Source organism: Mustela lutreola, chromosome 15, assembly GCF_030435805.1.
Source record: "Mustela lutreola isolate mMusLut2 chromosome 15, mMusLut2.pri, whole genome shotgun sequence".
Taxonomy (NCBI): domain Eukaryota; kingdom Metazoa; phylum Chordata; class Mammalia; order Carnivora; family Mustelidae; genus Mustela; species Mustela lutreola.
Window position 1 is genome coordinate 22,834,017 of NC_081304.1, and position 22,129 is coordinate 22,856,145.

At 52.2% G+C, this 22,129-nt stretch overlaps 2 protein-coding genes across 5 annotated transcripts in view; one reads left to right on the forward strand and one right to left on the reverse strand.

Annotated features, from left to right (window-relative positions):
• The window catches only part of PIP4K2B (phosphatidylinositol-5-phosphate 4-kinase type 2 beta), a 27,483-nt gene extending 17,626 nt beyond the window's left edge, over nucleotides 1-9,857 (forward strand). For all 3 annotated transcript variants that reach the window (XM_059147671.1, XM_059147672.1, XM_059147673.1), the window contains 5 exons: nucleotides 563-601; nucleotides 1,090-1,203; nucleotides 4,457-4,715; nucleotides 5,178-5,281; nucleotides 5,807-9,857. In XM_059147671.1, coding sequence (XP_059003654.1) covers nucleotides 563-601; nucleotides 1,090-1,203; nucleotides 4,457-4,715; nucleotides 5,178-5,281; nucleotides 5,807-5,887 — 597 coding nt within the window. In that variant the 3' untranslated portion in view covers nucleotides 5,888-9,857. The remainder of the gene's footprint in view (nucleotides 1-562; nucleotides 602-1,089; nucleotides 1,204-4,456; nucleotides 4,716-5,177; nucleotides 5,282-5,806) is intronic.
• PSMB3 (proteasome 20S subunit beta 3) lies at nucleotides 7,098-21,564 on the reverse strand. Of its 2 annotated transcripts, none has more exons than XM_059147676.1 (6): nucleotides 21,405-21,564; nucleotides 20,904-21,088; nucleotides 17,504-17,611; nucleotides 13,610-13,787; nucleotides 11,938-12,032; nucleotides 7,098-7,296 (listed from the first exon to the last, which is right to left on the reverse strand). In XM_059147676.1, exons 1-6 carry the CDS (start codon nucleotides 21,405-21,407, stop codon nucleotides 7,278-7,280), a joined length of 588 nt encoding a protein of 195 aa, XP_059003659.1. In that variant the 5' UTR covers nucleotides 21,408-21,564; the 3' UTR covers nucleotides 7,098-7,277. The 2 variants fall into 2 exon arrangements, with proteins under 2 accessions (XP_059003659.1, XP_059003658.1); XM_059147675.1 differs by lacking the exon at nucleotides 7,098-7,296 and adding an exon at nucleotides 10,913-11,006.
• Nucleotides 21,565-22,129: the final 565 nt, after the last annotated feature.

The window sequence follows — 22,129 nt, forward strand, 5'->3', positions numbered from 1 at the left end:
CCGCAGTGCTGTCCTTTCCATTCCTGCCCGGTCTGTGCTCTGCGCCTCCCCAGCCCCTCTCACGGCCGCCTGGCCTCTTCCCCTCCCTGTTCTTTTGTCCGTCTCTGCCTTCTGCCACCTGATTTCTTCCTGCTCGGCTCAGATGTCACTTCCTGCCGGAAGCCAGCCTGGACCGCTGCCCGCCCCCAGCCCAGACCCACCCCTGTGCCACCTGCTCTCGTGTGTCCAACCGTTTTCCACCTCGCACCAGTGTGATTAATGGATTAGTTAATCATGTAACCACTTGTTAATGCCGGTCTCCCTTGTTGGAAGGGAGGTCCCTAAGGGCAGGGACTGAGTCTTGGTACAGTCCTGTTTGCAGAGCTCGAGCTCAGGCCTAATCAGAGCTCTGTCAGCGGTCTGTGGCAGAGGACGTGAACAAGCTGCTGCCCCCTGGCCCCTCCAGGGTTCTAACCAGCCTCCTTCAGTTCACGTGCTGCCTCTCCCCAAAGATGGGTGTGTGTTTTCCGCCCAGCGGAGTTTGCCTCAGCTGGATCTCTCCTGACGGCTCTTGTCCTTGCAGGGCTCCACTGTTGCCAGAGAAGCCAGCGACAAAGAGAAGGTATGCTGGGACCGGTACTGATCAAGTGTGGCCTGGGTCGCTTGGAATCAGAAATACCTTCTGTCAGTCTTCTTGGCCCTTCCTCCATCACAGCCCCTAGCCTGGTTCCCACACGCGCCCTCGGTCGGGGCTGTGTCACTGGGCACCCGCCTGGCCTTGGCCTCGGCCTCGAGCTCCAGCCTTGCCGTGTGTCCACAGTCCTGCAGGCCTGGTGGTTTCTGTCTCATTGGCCAGCCTCACTTGGGGTGTGGCTGCCTGGGTCCCGAGGTAGTCCAGGCTCAGCAGGAAGACCTGCTTTGGTCTGTCCTCCCTGCCTGACGTTTGCCACCTAGTTGCCATCCCTGCCTGCCTGAGGCCTGGGACTGCGGCTTCCTGCGCTGACCCATTGATGGGACAGGCTGCCCCTCTGTGCTGTGAGGACCCTTCCTCTTACCTCATGGGGTGAGTGTCTTCGGCCACCCGGCCTCACACTGCTATTGCTCTCCCAGGCCAAGGACTTGCCAACGTTCAAAGACAACGACTTCCTTAATGAAGGGCAGAAGCTGCATGTGGGAGAGGAAAGTAAAAAGAACTTCCTGGAAAAACTGAAACGGGACGTAGAGGTACTTACTAACCCTCATTTTTTTTTTTTTTAAAGATTTTATTTATTTGACAGAGAGAGATCACAGGTAGGTAGAGAGGCTGGCAGAGAGAGAGAGAGAGAGGGAAGCAGGCTCCCTGCTGAGCAGAGAGCCCGATGTGGGACTCGATCCCAGAACCCTGAGATCATGACCTGAGCCGAAGGCAGCGGCTTAACCCACTGAGCCACCCAGGCGCCCCACTAACCCTCATTTTCACCTTGGTTGAGGAGGGCCCCCTATTGTCCCCAGAGCAGGAGCCTCTTAAACCTTAAGAAAAATTGAATTCATGGGGAGACTGGCTGGCTCAGAAGGTGGAGCATGTGACTCTTGATCTTGGGGGTTGTGAGTTCGAGCCCTGTGTTGGGTATAGAGATTACTTAAAAATGAGATCTTTAAAAAAAAGAAAAGAAAAACTGAATTCACTACTTTCCACACTCCTGGAAAGGAAGGCTGGTGATTTGAAGGCTGGTGTGGGTGCCAGTGAGGGTTCCATCACCAGCAGCACGTTCATAACAGTAGTCTTTGTAGCTCAAGTTGGAACGTTTTCCTTGATCCCTCACTGTTCTATTCCAACGCCTTTTTCAAACACCCCTAAACTTCCTTTCTGCAGGTGTTCCCATCGTTGGGGGCTGGGGGTGTTGGCCATCAGAGCAAAGGGAAGCCAGCCATGAGCGCCACCAACCAGGCCTTTCTCTGGCTCCGGTTCTTCCCTCACCCGGCGGCCTCCTGCTGGAGCGGGACTCGAGGCAGAGAAGTTCTTCTGGGGAGGACAGGTGCTAGATAGCAGATGTGTTACCTGACCACTTGATAACTCGGTGTCTCCTGTTTCCATAAGTTGGGAGGCTGTTCATTAAGGCCAAATCCTACAAACTTTTGGAAGTGTTTTCTTATTTATTCTTATTGGGGTAAAATACACATAACATAAAATTTCCCATCTTAACCATTTGTAAACACACAGCTCAGTGGCATGGAGTACAGTCACCGTGTTGCGCAGTTGTGACAGCCATCCCTCTCCAGAAACTTTTGTCTTCCCAGACTGAACCTCTGTCCCCATTACACACTGATTCCCCACTTCTCCTTCTCCCTAAGCCCCTGCCAAGAACCATGCTACTTTTCATCTCTGTGAACCGGACTATTCTAGTATTTTATATGTAAGTGGAATCACACAGTACTTATCTCTTGTGTCAGGCTTTTGCACTTACCATAATGTCTGCAAGGTTCATGCGTGTTGTAGCACCTTTCAGAATGGCTGTCCCTTTAAGGCTGAATAATATTGCATCATATGTGTACCCGTTCATCCATCAAAGGGCAACTGGTGTAATAGGTAAGATTTTCTAAAGAAACAGGACCAGTAGATGGTGCCAGTGGATGGATGGGTAAATAGTTAGACAGGTAGCCCCATGTTTAGTATAAGGAATTGGCCCCCACAGTTATGGAGGCTGATAGTCCCCCAGAGCTGCAGTTGGCAGGCTGGAGAGACCCAGGAGAGCAGACAGTGTGGTTTCGGTCTAGAGACCAGCAGGCTCAAGATCTTAGACGGGCCAATGTTTAGTCTGTATCTGAAGGCAGGAGAAAACTAATGTTCCAGCTCCAAGGGACTCAGGCAGGAGGAGTCCCTTTCACTCATAGGAAGGTCACCCTTTTCTTTCCACTCAGGCCTTCGACTGATTGGGTGAGGCCCACCCACACTGGGGAGAGCAATCTGCTTTACTTAGTTTGCTGAGTCACATGTTAATCTCATCTACAGACACCGTCACAGATGCATCCAGATTAATATCTGACCAAATGCGCACCAAAATTTAACCGCCGCTCTTGGACTCATTCACTGCGAATGCTGTTGCTGTGTGTAGATTTTGCAAACGGCTTTCTTTTCTAGGAAGCTTTTCCTTCGTCACTGCCTGCTCTGTCTGTGCCTTTATTCTGCCTCTCAGTTTGTTCAGAGTCTTTCTCCTCCCTGTCCTCCCTTTCTCCCTACTCTCCTGAGAGGAAGTTAAGGCAGTTTACACATTTCATTTGTTTTCCCTTGCCTGTTTCTTCCTGAGTCTTCTCAGATGGATAGGAGCGGGTGTGGGTCATAGCCTTTCTCTCTTCTGGGACCTCAGACCCCTCTCCTTGGATCTTGAGAAGGGCTCATCTGGAGGTGCTTGGCATGGTGCTCCCCAACTTTCTCTCTAGAGGAGAGGCTGCAGATCTTCTCCCGTCAGGGCTGCTTTTGCTTTTAGAACCCCAGGGGCCTATGTGTGGGGCTGTGCTGGTCACCGTGGTCTGTCTGACAGTTTCCCGGTGACCATGGCAGAGTGCCCAGCATGTGCTGCATGATGGTCACAGGCCGCTTCAATGAGGATTTGACCAGTGACTGCGGCCTCAGTAATCGCTGAGCTGGATTTCTGGCTGGCTGGCTCCGTCTGATCAGCCCCATACTTTCTCGTTCTTCAAGTCACAGAGTCCTAGCCTGGGAATCACAAGACACTGACCCTCATGCAGGTGTGAACCCTGCGCCACAGCCGTTTCGGACCTTCGGGAAAAGGTTCGAGTGTTGCTTGGCTCATCTCAGGGCTGTTCCCTTTCCTTTTTGTTTTTCTCCCTGTTCTTATCCTGACTGGTAAAGGAAGCTGAGTTAGTGCTGTGCCTGTGGCCCTCAGTGAGAAGTACGTGTTACCTCCCAGCCTAGCACACACACACAACTGAACCACTGTCCCACCTACTTCACGCGGCGACCTCTCACATATTCTGTTCTATTTCCCACTTCATCATAAAAAAATATCCCGGCTCCAGCCTGCTAGACCGGATCTCGGGCCCCCAGTGGGTGTGATTTATGGCCTGAAGGCCACGGGCCTCTGTGCACTGCAGCCTCCCGTTCCTCACTCAGACTCGCCCCAGCCTCCCTCAATCCCAGACCCCGTGGGCCTCTTCTCTTGGCCTTCCTGCTGCCTTTCCTCCTGCAGCTCCTGCCTGCCGGACCGCTCCTCATCCGTCAGGCGGGCTCACCTCCTCTCCCCAGGGAGACCCCTCCCCCTGCTGCCCTGGGCTCCCACAGCTCCTTGCCCTCGGGAGTGGCCGTCCGCCACACCAGACACTGAGCCCACGCAAGGCAGAGACTCTGATGGCTTGTTCTCGCCTGTGTTTCAGAATTGGAGAATGGACTTGAAGGGAGTGCCTTTTCTCCCCTTTCCAGGAGCCCCAGGGATGCCCAGTGTAACCTCTCCTCCCATCTCTCCTTCCGCACCTCCCCTAGTTCCTGGCCCAACTGAAGATCATGGACTACAGCCTACTGGTGGGCATCCACGACGTGGACCGGGCGGAGCAGGAGGAGATGGAGGTGGAGGAGCGGGCCGAGGACGAGGAGTGTGAGAACGACGGGCTGGGGGGCAATCTGCTCTGCTCCTACGGCACGCCTCCCGACAGCCCGGGCAACCTCCTCAGCTTCCCCCGCTTCTTCGGCCCCGGGGAGTTCGACCCCTCTGTTGACGTCTATGCCATGAAAAGCCATGAAAGTAAGTAGGGGCCCGCGTCTGCCCTGCCTAGCCCTGGCCCCCTTGCAATCCCTTCAGGCCCGTTGTTTAGCTGCCTCCCGGGGTGTCTGGACCCCTGCCTCGTTCTCTGCTGACTTTGGCCTTTTCCTGCCCGCAGGCTCTCCTCCTGAGCCACCGCCAGTCACTCTGGCTCCTGGGGCCCTGGGGTCCTTCCCTGTCAGGTTTTCCTTCCCCTCTCTGCTTGTCCTGGATGTCTGAGGCTGAGTTCGGCCCTGGTTCACAGTTCTAAACCTGTAGGAAGACGGTCCACAAACAAGAGAAGAGCTCTGAAGGCTCTGAGAAGGGCTGCAGTAGCATTCCTCTCCTCAGGTCTGGAATGCTCGGGATGGGTCTGGGTCTCAGGTGTGCAGGCTTCCGAAGCTGTCTTCTTTCTGTTGTTCCCCCACCCCCTCCTCCTCCTACCCTGCTTCCCCTCTCCTGCAGGCGCCCCCAAGAAGGAGGTCTATTTCATGGCCATCATTGATATCCTCACGCCGTACGACGCGAAGAAGAAAGCTGCCCACGCCGCCAAGACAGTGAAACACGGGGTGAGTCCCCCTCTGCTGCCCCACACCCCCCACCTCCTGGGCACCCCTGGGCACCCCTGCTGCTCTCCCTGCCAGCTGGTCCGCCCCCTCCGTTCCCCACTGGTCTGCAGGCCACAGGGGCTGAGCACGCTGGCTCCTCTCCCCAGGGCTGCTGGGTGTCACTGCAGCTAGCAGCTTGGTTCAAGTGCCCACGCTGCTCCCCAAAGAATCCTTTTCCCCCTTGGACTTGAAGCTCCTGTCTCCAAACAGGGACCCTGCCCAGAGATCCCGAGTCTGTCCACCACCTCCCCACCACCTTGCTGCTCCTTCAGTGGGCACAGGCTTGGAGTTGTGAATCAGGAGTCAGGCCACGGCCTCTCTGAGACGGACCCGCTCCTCCGGGCAGCCTGCCAGGCTGGGCTGTAGCCTCGTTCTCACTCCAAGCCAGAGGCTCCTGAATCCCCAGGCCCCTCCCTGCTAGAGCCTCCCAGTAGCCTCCCAGTTAGGGTGGGGAGCTCGACCTGAGTCAGCCTCTATGTGTTACAGGCAGGGGCGGAGATCTCGACCGTGAACCCTGAGCAGTACTCCAAACGCTTCAACGAGTTCATGTCCAACATCCTCACGTAGTTACCTTCTACCTTCAGCCAGAGCCAGAGAGCCGGATGTGGGGTCGGGGTCGGAAAAGGGAGAGGGCGTATTTGGGCTGGATGGGAGGGTGGGGAGCAGAGGGGAGGGTGGGGAGCAGAGGGGAGGGCTTTGGTGAGGAGCCGGCACCCAGGACAGAAAGACCAGTGGGGGTGGGGAGGGGAGGTGCTGCGTGGACACGTGCTCTCGCGGTGCACCTCACCTTCCGCTCCTTGATTTTCCCCCCTTCTGACCCAGGTCGAAGAGGGGTTTCCTTTTTGTTCCCTTGTAACCTTTTACAGTACCTTGGGGCTAGAGAGGACTTTGTGGGTTTCTGTGGGTTCCGTCTCTGCGATCTCATTGCTCCAGGTTTGGTGTTTATAATGATGTGTGTCATCACCCCGTCACCCTCCCCATCCCTGCCCTGCTCTGGGTTCCCTTCCGTTAAAGGGGCACCCCACTGGCCCGGCCAAGGGTCCACATGCTCCGTTGCCAGAGGACAGGAGGTCAGACACCTCAGCCCTGCTGCTTTGGATCTTGTCTGGATTAACTTTTGAATGTTATGGAGTATTGTGCACAATGTCCTCCTTTTTGCCTCGGATCCAAGTGAAATGTTACCGGATTCCTCCATGTAAATGCTGTCCTCCCGAAGGAAGGCTCCAGATTAGCACCAGGCATCTTGGATGAGGAGAGATCTCCCAGGGGCGTGAGTTCATCCTCTGGGATGGTCGGGGGTGGGGGTCGCGGCCGGGCTGTCGGACGGCAGGTTCTCACAGAACCCCGTGAACATCATCCATGCCCCTGGCCCCTGGCCTTCACACGTCCTGTCCATAAAGCCCGCCTCCTGTTGGGTCAAGAGGAACTAGGAAGCATCTTTACGGATAACAGGACCCCCAGTCACCACTGGGTGTCAGATGAGACCTGGTGTCCTCCACCCATTTACTTCCCTCTGACCTTGGCCCCGGGCACCCTCCCTCATAGCTGAGCTTCTCGCTGGGCCACATCTCTGCCTGCCCGGGCCCCTCCCTTCAGAGAAGCCTCTTCAAACACCAGGGCCATGGTGTAGACGATCTGACGCCCCTGAGGCCCCGTGCCTGTGGGTCTGTCGCCCGGACAGTCGTGGCCTGCAGGGGGTGCACCCCACCACCACCTTGGAGGGTGGCATCCAAGCCTGAAGTTATTTCCGAGTCACTTGAGGAGGGGACCCACGAAGTCCAGTCTGGAGGCTTGATTTTGGGATCGCCTGCCCCGGGCTTTGGGGGTGTTTTCCTTCGCAGACCGGCCTCCCCCGGCCTTCCTCAGGAGTGGCGTCCTGAGCGTCCTTCAGGGCCTCTGCCCAGCTGCTGAGTGACCCAGGACTCAGGACTGAGCCACGTGTCCTCCTGTGACGCCGTCAGAGCAGTCTGGTCTGGCTAGGAAGGAAACAGCCCTGTGTCGGAACTGGGGACTTAGGATGAGATATGATGGAACTTGTACATAACCCCACACATGCGAAGCAAGTCTGTGGAAACATTTGGAACAAATGGATTGGTTTCCTGTGGCTCCTTCTAAACCTGGCCAGGCTCAGCTCCTGGAGCAGGAACCAGCACCGTGTCTGGGCCCTACCCACAGCTTTCAGGTCAGGGAGGAAGGGAGGCCACATTCTTGGAGCCCACTGGGACTGCTGGAACCTTTCTGGAAGAGGCAGACAGATCAGACAGCCCCGGCCCCACGAAGGGGCGAGACCACCAAGTGACTTGGGGAAGAACTTGGAACAAAGTGGCTCATGGAGAAAACCAGTCAGACTTAGGAAGAGATTATGTAGGAATAACGTCTGGACTTGATTTCCCCACCTCCTAATCAAGAATGAAAATTTGGATCTGCCCCTCAGGAGGCCCAACGTCTTCAGAGCCTGGTGGGCTGTCCCCCCGCCGCGGCCACAGCCTTGGGCTCCCGGCAGCTTCCTGCGCTGGGTCTGCTGATCATGTTGCCATCATGTGTATGAAAAATGTAACACGATCCTTCAGTTAAAGATGAGCTACCAGGTATCTAACTTCTTTAACATTGAGTTTTTGTGTTTTCGTGGGTTTCTTTTTTTTTTTCCTGGTATATTGTTTACATTTTGAGAATAGCATTCTGTTTCAAATGCTCTTTTTGTTTTTCTGACAGTATTGTTGTTTGGGTCAAAAACCTGAGCTGTGGTTGGGTGGATTTGAGGTGGGGTTTTTTTGTTTTTTTGTTTTTGGTTTTTAAGGTCATTCTCTGTGCTATCTTCAAAACCTTGGGTTTGGCCCTCTAATTCCTTTGGCATTCAGGTGTTCAAAAACTGTTTATTTTGTTTTATACCAGTTTTCTTTCTCTTTTTGTAATGATGCAGGTATATTTGGGTTGTGGTCTGAACGTGGAGAAAGTGAACTGGTCCCCAAGCTTTCGTCTGCCCCCATTCCTTTCTCTGAGCCCCACCTTTCCCTCTGTAGGCTGTAGAAAGCATCCGAGGGCAAGGGACTAGGCTCAGCCTTTCTCTCTGGAGCCCCAAGGAAAAGCTCCAGCAGTCTCCCAGCACCCCGGAATAGTTTGGGGTCTCCCAAGAACAAGGGTGTAAGAATAGGACAGGACTGCCGGGGTGGAGCCTGGATGGGGAAGCCCGTGTGCAGTTCCTCTCCGTTCCCCACTCTGACCGCCTAGCCGCTCACAGCTTCTCCCGTCCTGAAGCCTATGGCTGAGAAATCCATTTCCCAGGCCTCCCAGCCCAAGCGAGGGTTCTCTGGAAACTCCACTTAGACCACTTGATGAAGGCCTCTGGCCCTTGTTCCTTTTAGTGAACCACTGAGTCTTTGTCCCCCAGTGCAAGCTCCTTCCCTGTGCCCTGCGTTTTGGGGGTCCCGGGCAGAAGCCAGCAGTTCCAGGAGCAGCTGAAGCAGCACTCTGTCTCTCCTTATCTAGCTCAGGGGTTACTGGTCTGTGGCGGGTGCCACGAGTCACCCCTGTGGCTGTTCTCAGTGACACCCCCTAAGTTTCCACCACAGGCAGCTCTTCCTTCCCTCTCCCTTCCTCCTCTTCCTTGCTCTTGCCTGTGCTTTAGGCCTCAAACTGGTCCCCTGGTCATGCTCAGGGCTGGGGACTACAGACTCCTACCCTAATGACGTTCCCCTCTTCAGTCTGCCAGGACCTGCCCCGGGGAGGTGGACCAAAGACCCGGGACTTTTCTCAGCAGCCAATCCCACCCCCCCCACCCCCTGTTGTCTTTTTACTAATTCAGGTTGGGAGGGAAAAAACTTCAGCACTCCCTAGCATTTGAGCTACTCAAGTGTTAGGGACCAGAAGGGACCGTGTGTTTCAACAGCCTTTACAGCTCTGGCCTTAGAGCTGTGGCTCCTCCGAGTCTAGGGACCTCACTTCCTTTTGACAGAAATGTGGGGAGGGTGGGTCCAGCCTGAGCACAGGAATCATAGGGAAAACCCATTGGAACAACTGCCCCCAAATCCACCAGCTGTCTGCAGGGGGCAGGGACGTGGCCCACCTTCCCTCAAGAGACATGCCATGGAGGAATAGTGCCTCCAAAGGGAAGAGGAGACTCAGCTGTCCCCAGTGGGTCATGCTGAGATGCTTGGGAGGCAGGGGAGGAAACTTCCAGAGGACCCCCCTTCCCCTGCACAGAGCTGTTTCTTGAGTTGTGAACCAGCAGCCTTTAGCGGGGGGCCGGAGCTGCTCAGCACACCCGAACATCAGGTCAGATTACTGTCATCAGAAAGTGTGAACAAAGCTTAGACTGACCTCGTGGGGGAGCGGGATACACTAGCACCCGTCATAATTATGTGACTTCTCGGTTTCCTCACTGCGACCTCCATTTTTTAAAAATAGGAATTTTCAGCCCCTTGTGCTTGTCTAATGTCTGCTCGGAACAGTTCGAGACCCTGTTACTGTTTTAAAATGCATGCATGTTAAGATGAATCTCCAGCCCAAGGAACAAATAAAACTCAAAAGGCTTTGTGTATATATCTGTCATGGGTGAGTCCTTTAGAAATGAGCCTTAATTTTTTTTTCCCCCAGAGTTAAAAGGTTTGGGTTCCAGTTTCATAGGTTGCTTGGACAAAATCTGTGTGACTTGAGTTTGGAAAAAGCTTATAGGCTAGGACACTGGCCTCCTACTTTCAGATCAGCCTGGTGAGCAAGGAGCACAGGCACCAGAGCAGAGCGGGTCCGCCATCAAGATCTTACTGTGCCTATCGAGAAGCGGACAAACCGCCTGCCCCTCACTGCTCCAGCTGGGTAAGACCAGCAGTGGTGAGGAGCTACATGCCTACGACACCTATCCCAGCTCTCCCCTAAGTCACCTCTGTGTATCTCCTGTTCTCTAGGTAAACGCTTAGCTTAGAAGCCAGGGGTTCTCCCAGTGTGGTCCTCGACCGGCAGTATAGTATCAGCAGCAGCTGTGAATCAGAAATAGAAACTCCCCAGACCCTCTGCAGGTTCTAACAGAAACGGTTCTAACAGGCCCTCCAGGTGGTTCTGACGGAGGCTCAAGTTCGGGAGCTACCATCCCAGCTTGCAAGCTGGAATCATTTGAAAAGCTCTTAGGAGAGACAGGTGCCCAGGCCTTTAAAAGCTAGTTAGGTCAGAATCTTGAGGGAAGGAATCAAAGTATCTGTGACTAACATGCAGCCAAGGTTAAGAAACACTTAACCACAAGGGTATTACTTGTGGCTACTTGGCCCAGTTTTTTCCTGAAACAATGAAAGATTTAAGTTTTCGAGCAGAGTACAGTGGAAAGGATTCTAGGCTTTGGGGTCAAATGGAATATGGGTTTCCATCGTTGCTCCTAAAGTGGCCTTGAGCAAATTAACTGCCTTAAGTCACCACCATGATTAAATTCTAGGATGTGTGAAGCACTGCCAGGCCTAGCACCCAGCAGGCTAGGTCTACCAGCAGAGGGCGCTGCAAGTCCGTGAGAAAACCCAAGGGCTGCGCGGGGCCCTGAGGAGCTCTTTGTAACTCCCCAGCTGGGGATAAAGATCTCTGGTAGGAGACCCAAACACAAAGAAGCAGAAGTGAAAGAAAAACTATTTATTTAAAAAAAAAAAAAAAAAAAGAGGGTTAGTCCATGCGGGCCTTCAGTGTCCTGGTGGTGATTTTGTCCTTCTCACTGCAGGGGGAGAAAGTCACAAAACATCTACATGACTCTAGAATGCAGAACAAAGACCTGTGCTGCCAACTCTAGGTTTAACTGTTTTGCTCCTGATTAGTAGCCTGTCTGCTAAGCCTGGGATGAGAAAGGGGAGGAAGGAGAGGAAGGGGAAACAGGGAGTCGAGTGAAGGACCCCCACAGCGGGACCCAACCAGAGCCTAGGTGACTCAGGGCTTGACTGCACAGCCCTCCAGGGAAGGGCAGGAGCCCCTGCCCCCCAAGCTCAGAGAACAAGTCACAGGAAGGAGGTGTGCTGCGTTTCATCCCAAGGAACACAAAGGAGCCCAGTGGTCAATTCTCCGTATCAGCCGCAGTCTGTTTGTCATAATTAAGCAAGCTCTCCCACGACAAAAGGGTCCAAAAGCTTATTTTGGGATGTGCCCCAGAAGAGCTGTTGGGAGGACTTCCACTTCATTGGATCAGGTTCCTGGAGGCAGCTCCAGACAAGTGAGGGGCTATGGGGGATGGCAGGGAGGGAACTGGCTGGGGTTGGAAACTCTGTTCCGGAAGCTCATCAGAGTATCACCCTGTTGGGACTCAGGATGTCACCCAGAAACAGGAGCTGGGAGGGGAGGGAGTCGCCTGGAGCTCCCAACAATGCAGTCGCTCTGCTGTGGCTCACCCCCACACAGGCCCCTGAGATTTTGGGGATACTTAAGAAAGCAGTGTCCACTGTGAGCAGGTTGGGGGGAGGACGGAGGACTCAGGGTCATAAAGCCTCGCCTGACTGAGGCCAAGGGAACCAGGGTGGATTTCTGCTATCCCAAGGCTGCCACAAGTGCCCTCCCTCCCTCACACTTGCTCAGGGGGATGGAAGGAAGAGGTATTTGTCTGGGAAGGGAAAGGCAGGGGTCTGCAAAGCTTCTCTGCTCTTTCCAACTCTACTCACATGATGTGGACGATGACGCCCATGCCCGACACTGCGTCCCGGTCCACGGCATTCAGCATGGCTTGCGAGATGGTTTCAAACAGGTGTTCCGGATCCTGCCCACAAAACAGAAGCCTTGGCTCCAGAGCCTTGGACCCTAACTTGGCTTGACCCCTTAACTCTTTTTCTGGGCTCAAGGTCCCCAACTCTGATTATACCCATGCTTGAAGTGAGCGGTGGTTCCCAGGATGTGGGAAGCCCCCTCGGCTCCCCCAGAGGAAGCAGGGTGTGTAAGGCAAAGGGAAGAAGAACGTAAGCCCTGAGCTTCCTTCACTAACCAGCAGTGACCTTGGGCAAGTTACACATGCCTTTACTAAGCTCAATCCCTTCTTCTGTAAAATGAGGCAAATCCCTGTTCGACTTCCACATGCTTTACGAGCTGTCTACGGGCTCTCCTCCCGGGCCTCACCAGGTACATCAAAACTTACCTGTCCAACCATGGGCCCACTCCTTCCAAACCTGTTGCTCCTACATCCTCCATCTTAGCTGGCTTGGCCAGAAAACTCACATCCACGTTGTCTCCACCTCCCTCACTTCTGTTTGAAGCAACCCAATCCTCCAGACCAGCTACCCCGCAACCATCTTCGCTCAGGCCTCACTCAGTGCCTCCTACAAGTGACCACAATCAGCCTGCGGCATCTACCTGCGGCTCTGCATCCTGACTGCCTTTGACTTTGGGTACCAGGGAGAAGTTCAAGCTCCCTGGCACAGCATTCAAGGCCTTTGAAATCTCAGCCCACTCGTGCTCTCCACCATGATCTCACCCACACTCGGCGACCTTCCAGCAGCCACGCAAACGCTCTCTCACCACTGAACACACCTGACTCCTCACACACCTTCGCAGAGGCTGCTGCTTCTGCCAGCCAGGCCTTCCGCTTCCTCGCTTCCTGACAAACTGCATTCTAACACGCATCAGGAGTCTGTCCTGCTTTGTGAGACTGCACTAAGCCAGTGACGACAGATTGCCTGGTCTCCCAGGACCCAGCGGAGCTGGCAGAACGGCCAGTCCCCACTGTGGGGCACCGATCGGTCTTCACGCGTTTTCCTCCCACTGCCCCTCCCGAGCTGGGTCACATTATTATCCCCCACTTCCAGCTGGACCAGTTGGGGCACAAAAAGGTGAAATGTCTGACCTAAGAACAGAACTAGGTGACAGGTGGATCCAGGTTTCCGACCCAGACAGCCGGCGCCAGAGCCCATTCTGTGGAGCTGCCTCTAACCCTATGCCTTGTTCAAAGTTCGCTCCCTGAACGGAGGCGAGAACCCCGTAAAGCCAAGGGGAGAACTCTCTGTCGTTAGCCAAGTATCTGGTGGGGTCTCCTAACAGAAGGTGAAGTGAGGGGTGGTTCCCTGGATGTGGGAAGCCCCCTCAGCTCCTCCGAAGGAAGCGGGGTGTGTAAGGGGAAGTAAAGAAGTCAAGCTCTGAACTTCCTCCACTAACCAGCAGCGACACCGAGGCCCGCACCAAGGCCTGGCAGGCGGTTTCTGCACACCCTCCTGGGCACAGCAGCTGTGGCTTTCTCTCCTACCTGAGTCCTCACTCTCCTTACACACCACGGAAACACATTTCTCCCTGATAGCCAAGGCGGGGGGACACCTCAGAGCCCAGTCCTGCTCCAGGCTGCCGACTCACCATGTTGGGCTCCCAGAGGGACTCGCACATGCCGTACATTTGTTCGGAGCAGGTGCCGCTGACCACAAAGTCATCAGTCACCATGGGGCAGCCGATGAGGTCTAGAGAGCAAATGAAGGGCTTAAAGGTCTTCGGGTCCAACCCGGCGATGACAGGCTCCGTGTAGTAGGGGCCAAACCTGTGCAGACCAGGAGCAGAAAGAAACCACAACTCAAGAAAGTCCACTTTCCTGCTCAGGCCTACTCAGACAAGGCCCTGGCTCAGAGCCGGGGAGGAGCACAGAGGGCCTGTTTGGGAAGACCCGCTTCCCCAAGGCCAGCTATTCTGAGGCCCTATGCCCTAGGGCTCGACCTCAATGGCCCTAATATTAGAGGAGTCACGTACTCTACAGACCAAGCCAGCTTTGATTCACCCTTCCCCACCTCCTGGCATCTGACAATACTGAAGACTTCTTTTCTCTGTCACTTGCCTTCCTATGCCCCTCACCCTGACCCTCTCTTCCACTTCCTTTTTATTGGGAATTCTGATTTCTTCTAATCTTCCCTATCCTAACCAAAGTCCTACCACCATTCCATTCTCTATTCATATACCTAGCTATACTTCCACTCCTTTTGATAACCGCTTTGAAGGAGTTTATAAGAAAAATACTGAAAAATAAAACGAAACCATTAAAACAGAACACAAGACACTCAGACTGAACACAAAGTTTTGTTGTGAGTCTCCCAGCAGTCAAGGCAGAAAAGGATACTCAGTGACGCGGCTATTCTCATGTCTGTCTCCAAGAAACAGGAGATTCTCCAACCTATTTTAGACCCTGAGCTTGAGGGTCTAGCCTAAGAATTAAGAATAATTAATCTCGGGGCGCCTGGGTGGCTCAGTGGGTTAAGCCGCTGCCTTCGGCTCGGGTCATGATCTCAGGGTCCTGGGATCGAGTCCCGCATCGGGCTCTCTGCTTGGCGGGGAGCCTGCTTCCTCCTCTCTCTCTCTGCCTGCCTCTGTGCCTCTATGCCTACTTGTGATCTCTGTCAAATAAATAAATAAAATCTTTAAAAAAAAAAAAAAAAAAAAGAATAATTAATCTCAGGAATCTCTATATATTAAATACTCAAAAACTAACGACCACTATTCTCAACAGAAACAGTAAGTAAGATGTGGGGCGCCTGGGTGCTTCAGTTGGTTAAGCATCTGCCTTCAGTTCACGTCATGATCCCGGGGTCCTGGGAACAAGTCCCACATCAGGCTCTGTGCTCAGCAGGGGTCTGCTTCCCCCTCTCTTTCTGCCACAATTGTGCATGCGCAGGCTCTCTCTCTCTCTCTCTCTCTCTCTCAAATAAATAAAAAAACCCAGAATCTTGAAAAAACAAACAACGAGTAAGATGTCTTGCCTTTACTTATCCATGTCTTATACTGGCTCTCAATAACTAGGAATAAAAATAAGAATATTCTAGATTATCTGGGTAACAACCTTAAAACTAAATACAACAACACAGTTCAAGATCTGCATTTATGGGGCGCCTGGGTGGCTCAGTGGGTTAAGCCTCTGCCTTCAGCTCAGGTCATGATCCCAGGATCCTGGGATCTGTCAAATATATAAATAATACCATTAAAAAAAAAAAAAAAATCTGCATTTGTGTCTCCAGCCACACTGATGCCAAGATCCCACATGAAGGCTGTAACTTTTACTAGCAGTGTTTCACAAAGAAAGGCACCTGGATGGATTCTCTGGAATTCATGAGAAGCTTTTTCTTTTAAAAAGGTTCCTACGGGGGCACCTGAGTGGCTCAGTTGGTTAAGCGTCTGCCTTCAGCTCGGGTCATGATCCCAGGGTCCTGGGACTGAGTCCCATGTCCGACTCTCTGCTCAGGGGGAACCTGCTCCTGCCTCTTTCTCTGTCCCTCTCTGCACTGGTTCTCTCTCAAATAATAAATAAATAAAATCTTTTTAAAAAGATTATTTATTTATTTATTTATTTGACAGAGAGAGAGAGAGAGAGAGAGATCACAAGTAGACAAAGAGGCAGGCAGAGAGAGGGAGGGAAGCAGGCTCCCTGCTGAACAGAGAGCCCGATGCAGAATTTGATCCCAGGACCGTGAGATCACGACTTGAGCCAAAGACAGCGGCTTAACCCACTGAGCCACCCAGGCGCCCTAAATAAAATCTTAAAAAAATAAAATAAAAAGGTTTTGTACATTGCTCAAGTTTGAAATCATAGCATTAGCCCATGATATCCTACTGGAAAATCACTGAATTCATTTGGTCTTGTAGAGAAAGCTCCTGCGTAGGTAAGAACTTAGAATTTTCCAAATCAGCCTCAGTGTTCTGTATTTTTCTTTTAATATTTTATTTATTTATTTAAGAGAGACAGAGATAGTGAGAGAGAGCACGATCGGGAAGGAGGAGGAGAAACAGACTCCCAGTTGAGCAGGGAGCCTGATGCCAGGCTTGATTCCAGGACCCTGGGATCATGACCTGAGCCAAAGGCAGACTCACTGAGCCACATAGGCACCCCATTCTGTATTTTCTTATTTTTAGTAGACATGACGGAGTGCTGGCTGAGTCGTAGAACATGCAACTCTGTCTGAAGTTTGTTTACTGAATCTCTGCACCGACTTGTAAGCTCAAGCCACACACTGGGTTTGGAGTTTACTTAAAACAAAAACAAAAACAGAAATAGTAACCATTACACATATATCTAAATATGAGTTAATTTTTACAAGTGTGTAAGACATTTCTCTCCTTCTATAAACCAGTTAAAAAAATCATTTAAGCCTTTCTCAATTCAGGATTTTCATAAACATGGTTACCACACATGACAGACAGTTCACAGCTGAGGATATTAACATACACCTAGAAAAAGGCAACCCTTTTATGGTTTTTAGATTATAATACTAAAAAGGTAACAGTATTGCTCCAGACATGGAAATGTCAAAAGATTTTTAGTTTTGAGAACTAAAAGGTATGTAACTTTTCCACAAGGTTTGAAATGATTTCAAAATAAAAAGTTTAAGAAGAGGGGGTGCCTGGGTGGCTCAGGTAAAGCCTCTGCCTTTGGCTCAGGTCATGATCTCAGGGTCCTGGGATCGAGCCTCTCTGTCTGCCCCTCTGCCTACTTGTGATCTCTGTCTCTGTCAAATAAATAAATAAAATCTTAAAAAAAAAAAAAAAAAAAGTTTAAAAAGAAAAAGAGGAAACCAAGAACTCCACTTGTCTTTCTGGCACCAGGTTAGCCCAGAGCTGAGCGGAAGTTCCCGTGGGGCTCTCCTTCAATCCCAGCTTCTGCAATGAATTCTGCAACTGGGCATCTACCTTCCTCGTCATGAAGTCTTCAAGTAAAACAGACAAAAATTCACACACCCAATTCCTAGGTCCCGAGAATTTAGTGCCAGCAGAATTTGCTCTGACTACGGGTGGCTCCTGGTTGTGAGACTCCAGGCACCTTTGGAGGGGTTAATTCTTTTTTTTTTTTTTTTTAAGATGTTATTCATTTATTTGACAGAGATTACAAGTAGGCAGAGAGGCAGGCAGAGAGAGAGGAGGAAGCAGGCTCCCTGCTGAGCAGAGAGCCAGATGCAGGCCTCGTTCCCAGGACCCTGAGATCATGACCTGAGCTGAAGGCAGAGGCTTAACCCACTAGGCACCCAGGTGCCCCTGGAGGGGTTAATTCTGTTGCCCGGAAGCACATCTGTCTGCTATTTGCTTTCCCTGCCTCCTGAAGCAGCCCTTTCTGTCCTATTTGGTTGTCAGACAGGCCCACAGAAAACAGATGCAAAGAGGTTATCATCCTGCAAATAAGCAATAGCAGAAGGAGGAGGAATGGGCATCCCTCCATACTTCAGAGGCTTCTGCCCGTCCTAAGGTCCCAAGTTGCTAGTCCCAGGCTACACTGCCACTCACCGCTTCTCATACAGGAGGTTGGCCACCATGCTCATGAGCGTGTAGGGCTTGATCTGCCGGCCTTCCTTCAGCTCATACAGGTTCAGCCGGAACTTGAGGCGCTGGGCCCTGTGACAGAAGAAAAATGCAGGAGTGAATGTCCCCTGGTGTCCACTCTGCAGAGGTCAGGAGGTGTGGAGGGAGAGACATAATCCCCACCCCTGCCAAGACTCCTGTCTTCCCCTCCTAGTGATTTTCTTGCCGGAAGTCCGGACTCACATTCACGTTTCAGACTTGTCCAACACCGACTACCTATAAACATGCCGCTCTGTGAACACTGTTTTTCTCATACTCCTCTTGAGGTTGAAAACAGGGGAACTAAGAAGTTTTGTTTTTTTTTTTTTTAAAGATTTTATTTATTTATTTGACAGAGAGAGATCAGAAGTAAGCAGAGAGGCAGACAAAGAGAGAGGAGGAAGCAGGCTCCCGGCTAAGCAGAGAGCCCGATGCGGGGCTCGATCCCAGGACTCTGGGATCATGACCTGAGCCGAAGGCAGAGGCTTTAACCGACTGAGCCACCCAGGCGCCCTGGATTTTGCCTCTCTTTCTTGAGGAACAATTTATGTACCATAAAATGCACACCTTCTTGGCACTCCCCGTGGAAGTCCACTTGCACACACAATGACAGGAGTGGACAGCAGAAAGAGCAGTGGGGGAAAAAAAAAGAAAAAGAATGAAAGAAAAAAAGAAAAAAGAAAAAGGAAGGAAAGAAAGGAAGGAAGGAAGGAAGGAAGGAAGGAAAGAAAAAAACAGAAAAGAAAGAGCAATGGACTGCGAGGGCTGACCTAAGCCTTCATCCTCCCAATTAATTTTTCCACCCATACGATGAGGGACACAACAAATCACCAGGCAGTAAGACAACGTATTAGACAACTAGGTGCTTGGAAAACTACAAAGTCTTCTTCAAGTTAAGAAGCAGCAGCTGCTGAACTAATGGCCTGGAAGGTGCCTAAGCAAAAAGGCCACACCTCCCCCAGCGCCACAACTCAGAGCCCAGGACAGGGCCCTGCAGGGGGCAGACCAATGCCACAGCTGCCAGAAGCAAAGCAGTGACTCAAAGGACACAGAACAAAGCCTCAGACTGAGCTTCCTCTTACAGGTGAAGAAACTGAAGCCTAACAAAATTAGCTATCACTGCCCCCCAACATACATACTTGGTGAGAAACACTCCTGCAGAAAAGGAAATGGTGTGAGGGGACCAGCTTGGACTGGAGAGAGGATGGCTTATGGGGACCTTTGCAGGGAAGGGGACTCAAGGCTGTCACCTTGATTCCACCAGGATGTGGCTGGGTTAGACCTAGGAAGAATTTCCAAGTTATGTGCTCTTGAGACTGAGGGAGCTTCGAGGGAAATGAGAGAGAAAATTCTCTGACAAGCTTTTCACCCTCAACAGTGAACTACTCTCTTGATCTTCTAAGAACTAAGTTTAGGAACTGTTGTTCGTTGGGCCACCAGCTTCCTGCAGGACCTGCCACCTGTGACCACAGCATCCCTCTTTTTTTTTTTTTTTTTAAAGATTTTATTTATTTATTTGACAGAGAGAAAGATCACAAGTAGGCAGAGAGGCAGGCAGAGAGAGGGGGAAGCAGGCTCGATCCCAGGACCCTGAGATCATGACCTGAGCCGAAGGCAGCGGCCCAACCCACTGAGCCACCCAGGCGCCCCACAGCATCCCTCTTAAAACCCTATCCTAATTCTTTCCCTCTGGCCTCTCTTCTTCCCCCCACCGCTAAATACACAGTTCGGCTGTTGACAGCAGCTAATTTTTCTCCTCTACATATTCTGTCTCTCCAAAATCTGTTCCCATAGGTTTAAAAGATCACCAGTGCTTCGTCAGCCCTGAGATATGTAATTTCAAGATCCCAACTGCTTGAAAGATGTTTCTTTTTTAAAATTTTTTAAAAAAGATTTTATTTGACAGAGATCTCAAGTAGGTGGAGTGGCAGGCAGAGAGAGAGGAGGAAGCAGGCTCCCTGATGAGCAGAGAGCCCGATGTGTGAGGGGACCAGCTTGGACTGGAGAGAGGATGGCTCGATCCCAAGGACCCTGGGATCATGACCTGAGCCGAAGGCAGAGGCTTTAACCCACTGAGCCACCCAGGCACCCCTTGAAAGACATTTTTACTTGGCTTGCCCCGTCCCTTTAAAATTAGGCCATCACCTTTCCCCTAAAACTAGCCCTCCCAATTTCTGTATTTCAGTCAACATGCTCAAAACAGAAATCATCTTTAAAACATTTCTGGAGGGCACCTGGGTGGCTCAGTGGGTTAAGCCTCTGCCTTCGGCTCAGGTCATGATCGTAGGGTCCTGGGATCAAGCCCCACATCGGGATCTCTGCTCAGCGGGGAGCCTGCTTCCTCCTCTCTCTGCCTGCCTCTCTGCCTACTTGTGATCTCTGTCAAGTAAATAAATAAAATCCTTAAAACATTTCTGGATTACCCACATGCCATCTACCGATCTAGATCCTAGTAGCAGATAAAAAAACACACAGATTCAGCCTCAATGCATGACTAATTTTAGTCTGGCAATATCCAAGTAGCCACTAAAGCAGGTCAGCAACAACTCCCAGAAATGCCTTCCTTTCCTTTCCCACCACTACCACCCCATCAGGACAATAACCCTCATACCTGGACCAAAACAAGAGCGACCTATTTCATTTCCCAGATTCCCCCTCCTCTCAAATTACAAAGCCTCTTTCCACTAGATGACAAATCTAGCAGCTATTATGCACCAGCTCGTCATGGGTTAGTTATCTTTCTGAATGCCTTTCCCAACTAAACCTGGAGTTATTTAGGAACTGAACACAAGCCTGAGAGAGACCAGCACTGAGATCCTGGATGACATTCGTAAGTTGCACACTGAGCAAGAAACTCTTATGACTCTCTGTATCCTGGTCTGCAAAACGGGACAGCAACTTGGTAATGTAGCTAAGAGGATTAATGGAGGCTGCGCATGTAAGGTAGTTTACCAGTCTGACACTGGGTAAATGCCGGTGTAAGTTGGTTAGGATACAGTTCTGTGGGGCACCTGGGTGGCTCAGTGGGTTAAGCCGCTGCCTTCGGCTCAGGTCATGATCTCAGGGTCCTGGGATCGAGTCCCGCATCGGGCTCTCTGCTCAGCAAGGAGCCTGCTTCCTTCTCTCTCTCTCTGCCTGCCTCTCAGTGTACTTGTAATTTCTCTCTGTCAAATAAATAAATAAAATCTTTAAAAAAAAAAAAAAAGGATACAGTTTTGTATGGCTTACGGTGTCCGATCTCTGATTCACTGGGGCTGCTTGGTAGATGACTGATATCTGGGCCACTCAAGACGCCAGGCTAGCCCAAGAAGAGGCCTGCGCGTGGGCGGGGACTCACGACACTTACACAGTCTGCACATCGGTGGCGAGCCCAGCCAGGCCTATGTACAGCCGATCGCCCATGGGAAAGATCTTCTGGAAGTCCGTGGTCACCATCTGGGCCTGGATCCCGAAGCGCCTGTCGGCAGCGATGGCCACACAGTTCTTCCCCTTCATGGCCATGACGGCCCCTCCGTTATAGGACATAATAGACTGCGGTAGACAGAGCGGAGGGGCTCAGCGCCAGGGGCCAAATGCGGCCAGAGCCCCCGGCGCGGCCCCCGATTCCCGAGGCTCCTGCCCTCACCGTCCTCCACTCCCGAGGCGCCTGCATACTTCGAACTCCAGCTCTGACATTAGCGCAGTGTAGCTGCGGGGAGCCGCCTACAACCCCTTGGGCCCCACGGTAGTCAGCTTCCCTTCAAACTTCGAACGACCACCAGGCCCTCTCCGCTTCCCAAGCGTCCCATGCCGCCCTCCCCCCACCTCAATCCCCACCCCGTGCCCCTCTCCCTTCTCCCCATCTCACCATGACTGCGGTGTTGTGAGACCTACGACCACCACAACCCCACTCAACCGGCTACAGCCCGCACCGCGCAGCCACTCCAGCTGCTTCCTCTGCGTGCGCCGAAAGGCCGACCCTTCCGGGACACTTTGACTTCCTATTGGCTGTGCCTCTCTGTCAGTCATCAGCCCCGGAGTTTGGTTGAGAAGCCAAAACCGAGGCTGGGAAAGCGGAAAGTGAAAAGTCACTGTGAGTGCGGAAGGGCCTGGCGCCGCGGTGCAAACTGGGATCGCGGCGGACCCGGACTCCCGGACGCCAAATCCCGGGGCCGGGACCTGTGTGCACGTGGGCGGGTGAAGCCCAAAATAGGGGCCGCGATCCCTGCTGAAGGGCTGTGGTGTAGCTTATGAACGTGTGCATGGGGCGTATGACTCATGCTAGCTTCTTTCACGTATTCACACCAGAAATCCCTACATCTCTTACGTGCCAGGTACTAGGCTAGGCTCTGGACATTCACTGGCCTAGAACGGTGCCTGGTATTTGGGAGGTGCGCATTCAACACTTATTTAATGTTTTGAGGAGGAGGAGCAGGAGAAGGGCGTCGCGGTTGTACTGCAGGGCTGCAGGGCCTCGGCTATAAAGGGGGAGGTTTGGAGACCAAAGGTAGTTACGCTTTTTGGGACTCTCAGGAGGTCGACTTCGTGTATCCCCAAGACTCAGGTCACCCTAAAAAGGACGTTTCGGGCGTC

Excerpts from the sequence above, each read along its gene's own strand:
- PSMB3 (XM_059147675.1), bottom strand. Across the intron at positions 17,612-20,903 it reads GCCACCGATGTGCAGACTGT|GGCCCAGCGCCTCAAGTTCC; the intron begins GTAAGTGTCGTG and ends CTTCTGTCACAG. Across the intron at positions 11,007-11,937 it reads GGCGTCATCGTCCACATCAT|TGAGAAGGACAAAATCACCA; the intron begins GTGAGTAGAGTT and ends CTCCCCCTGCAG.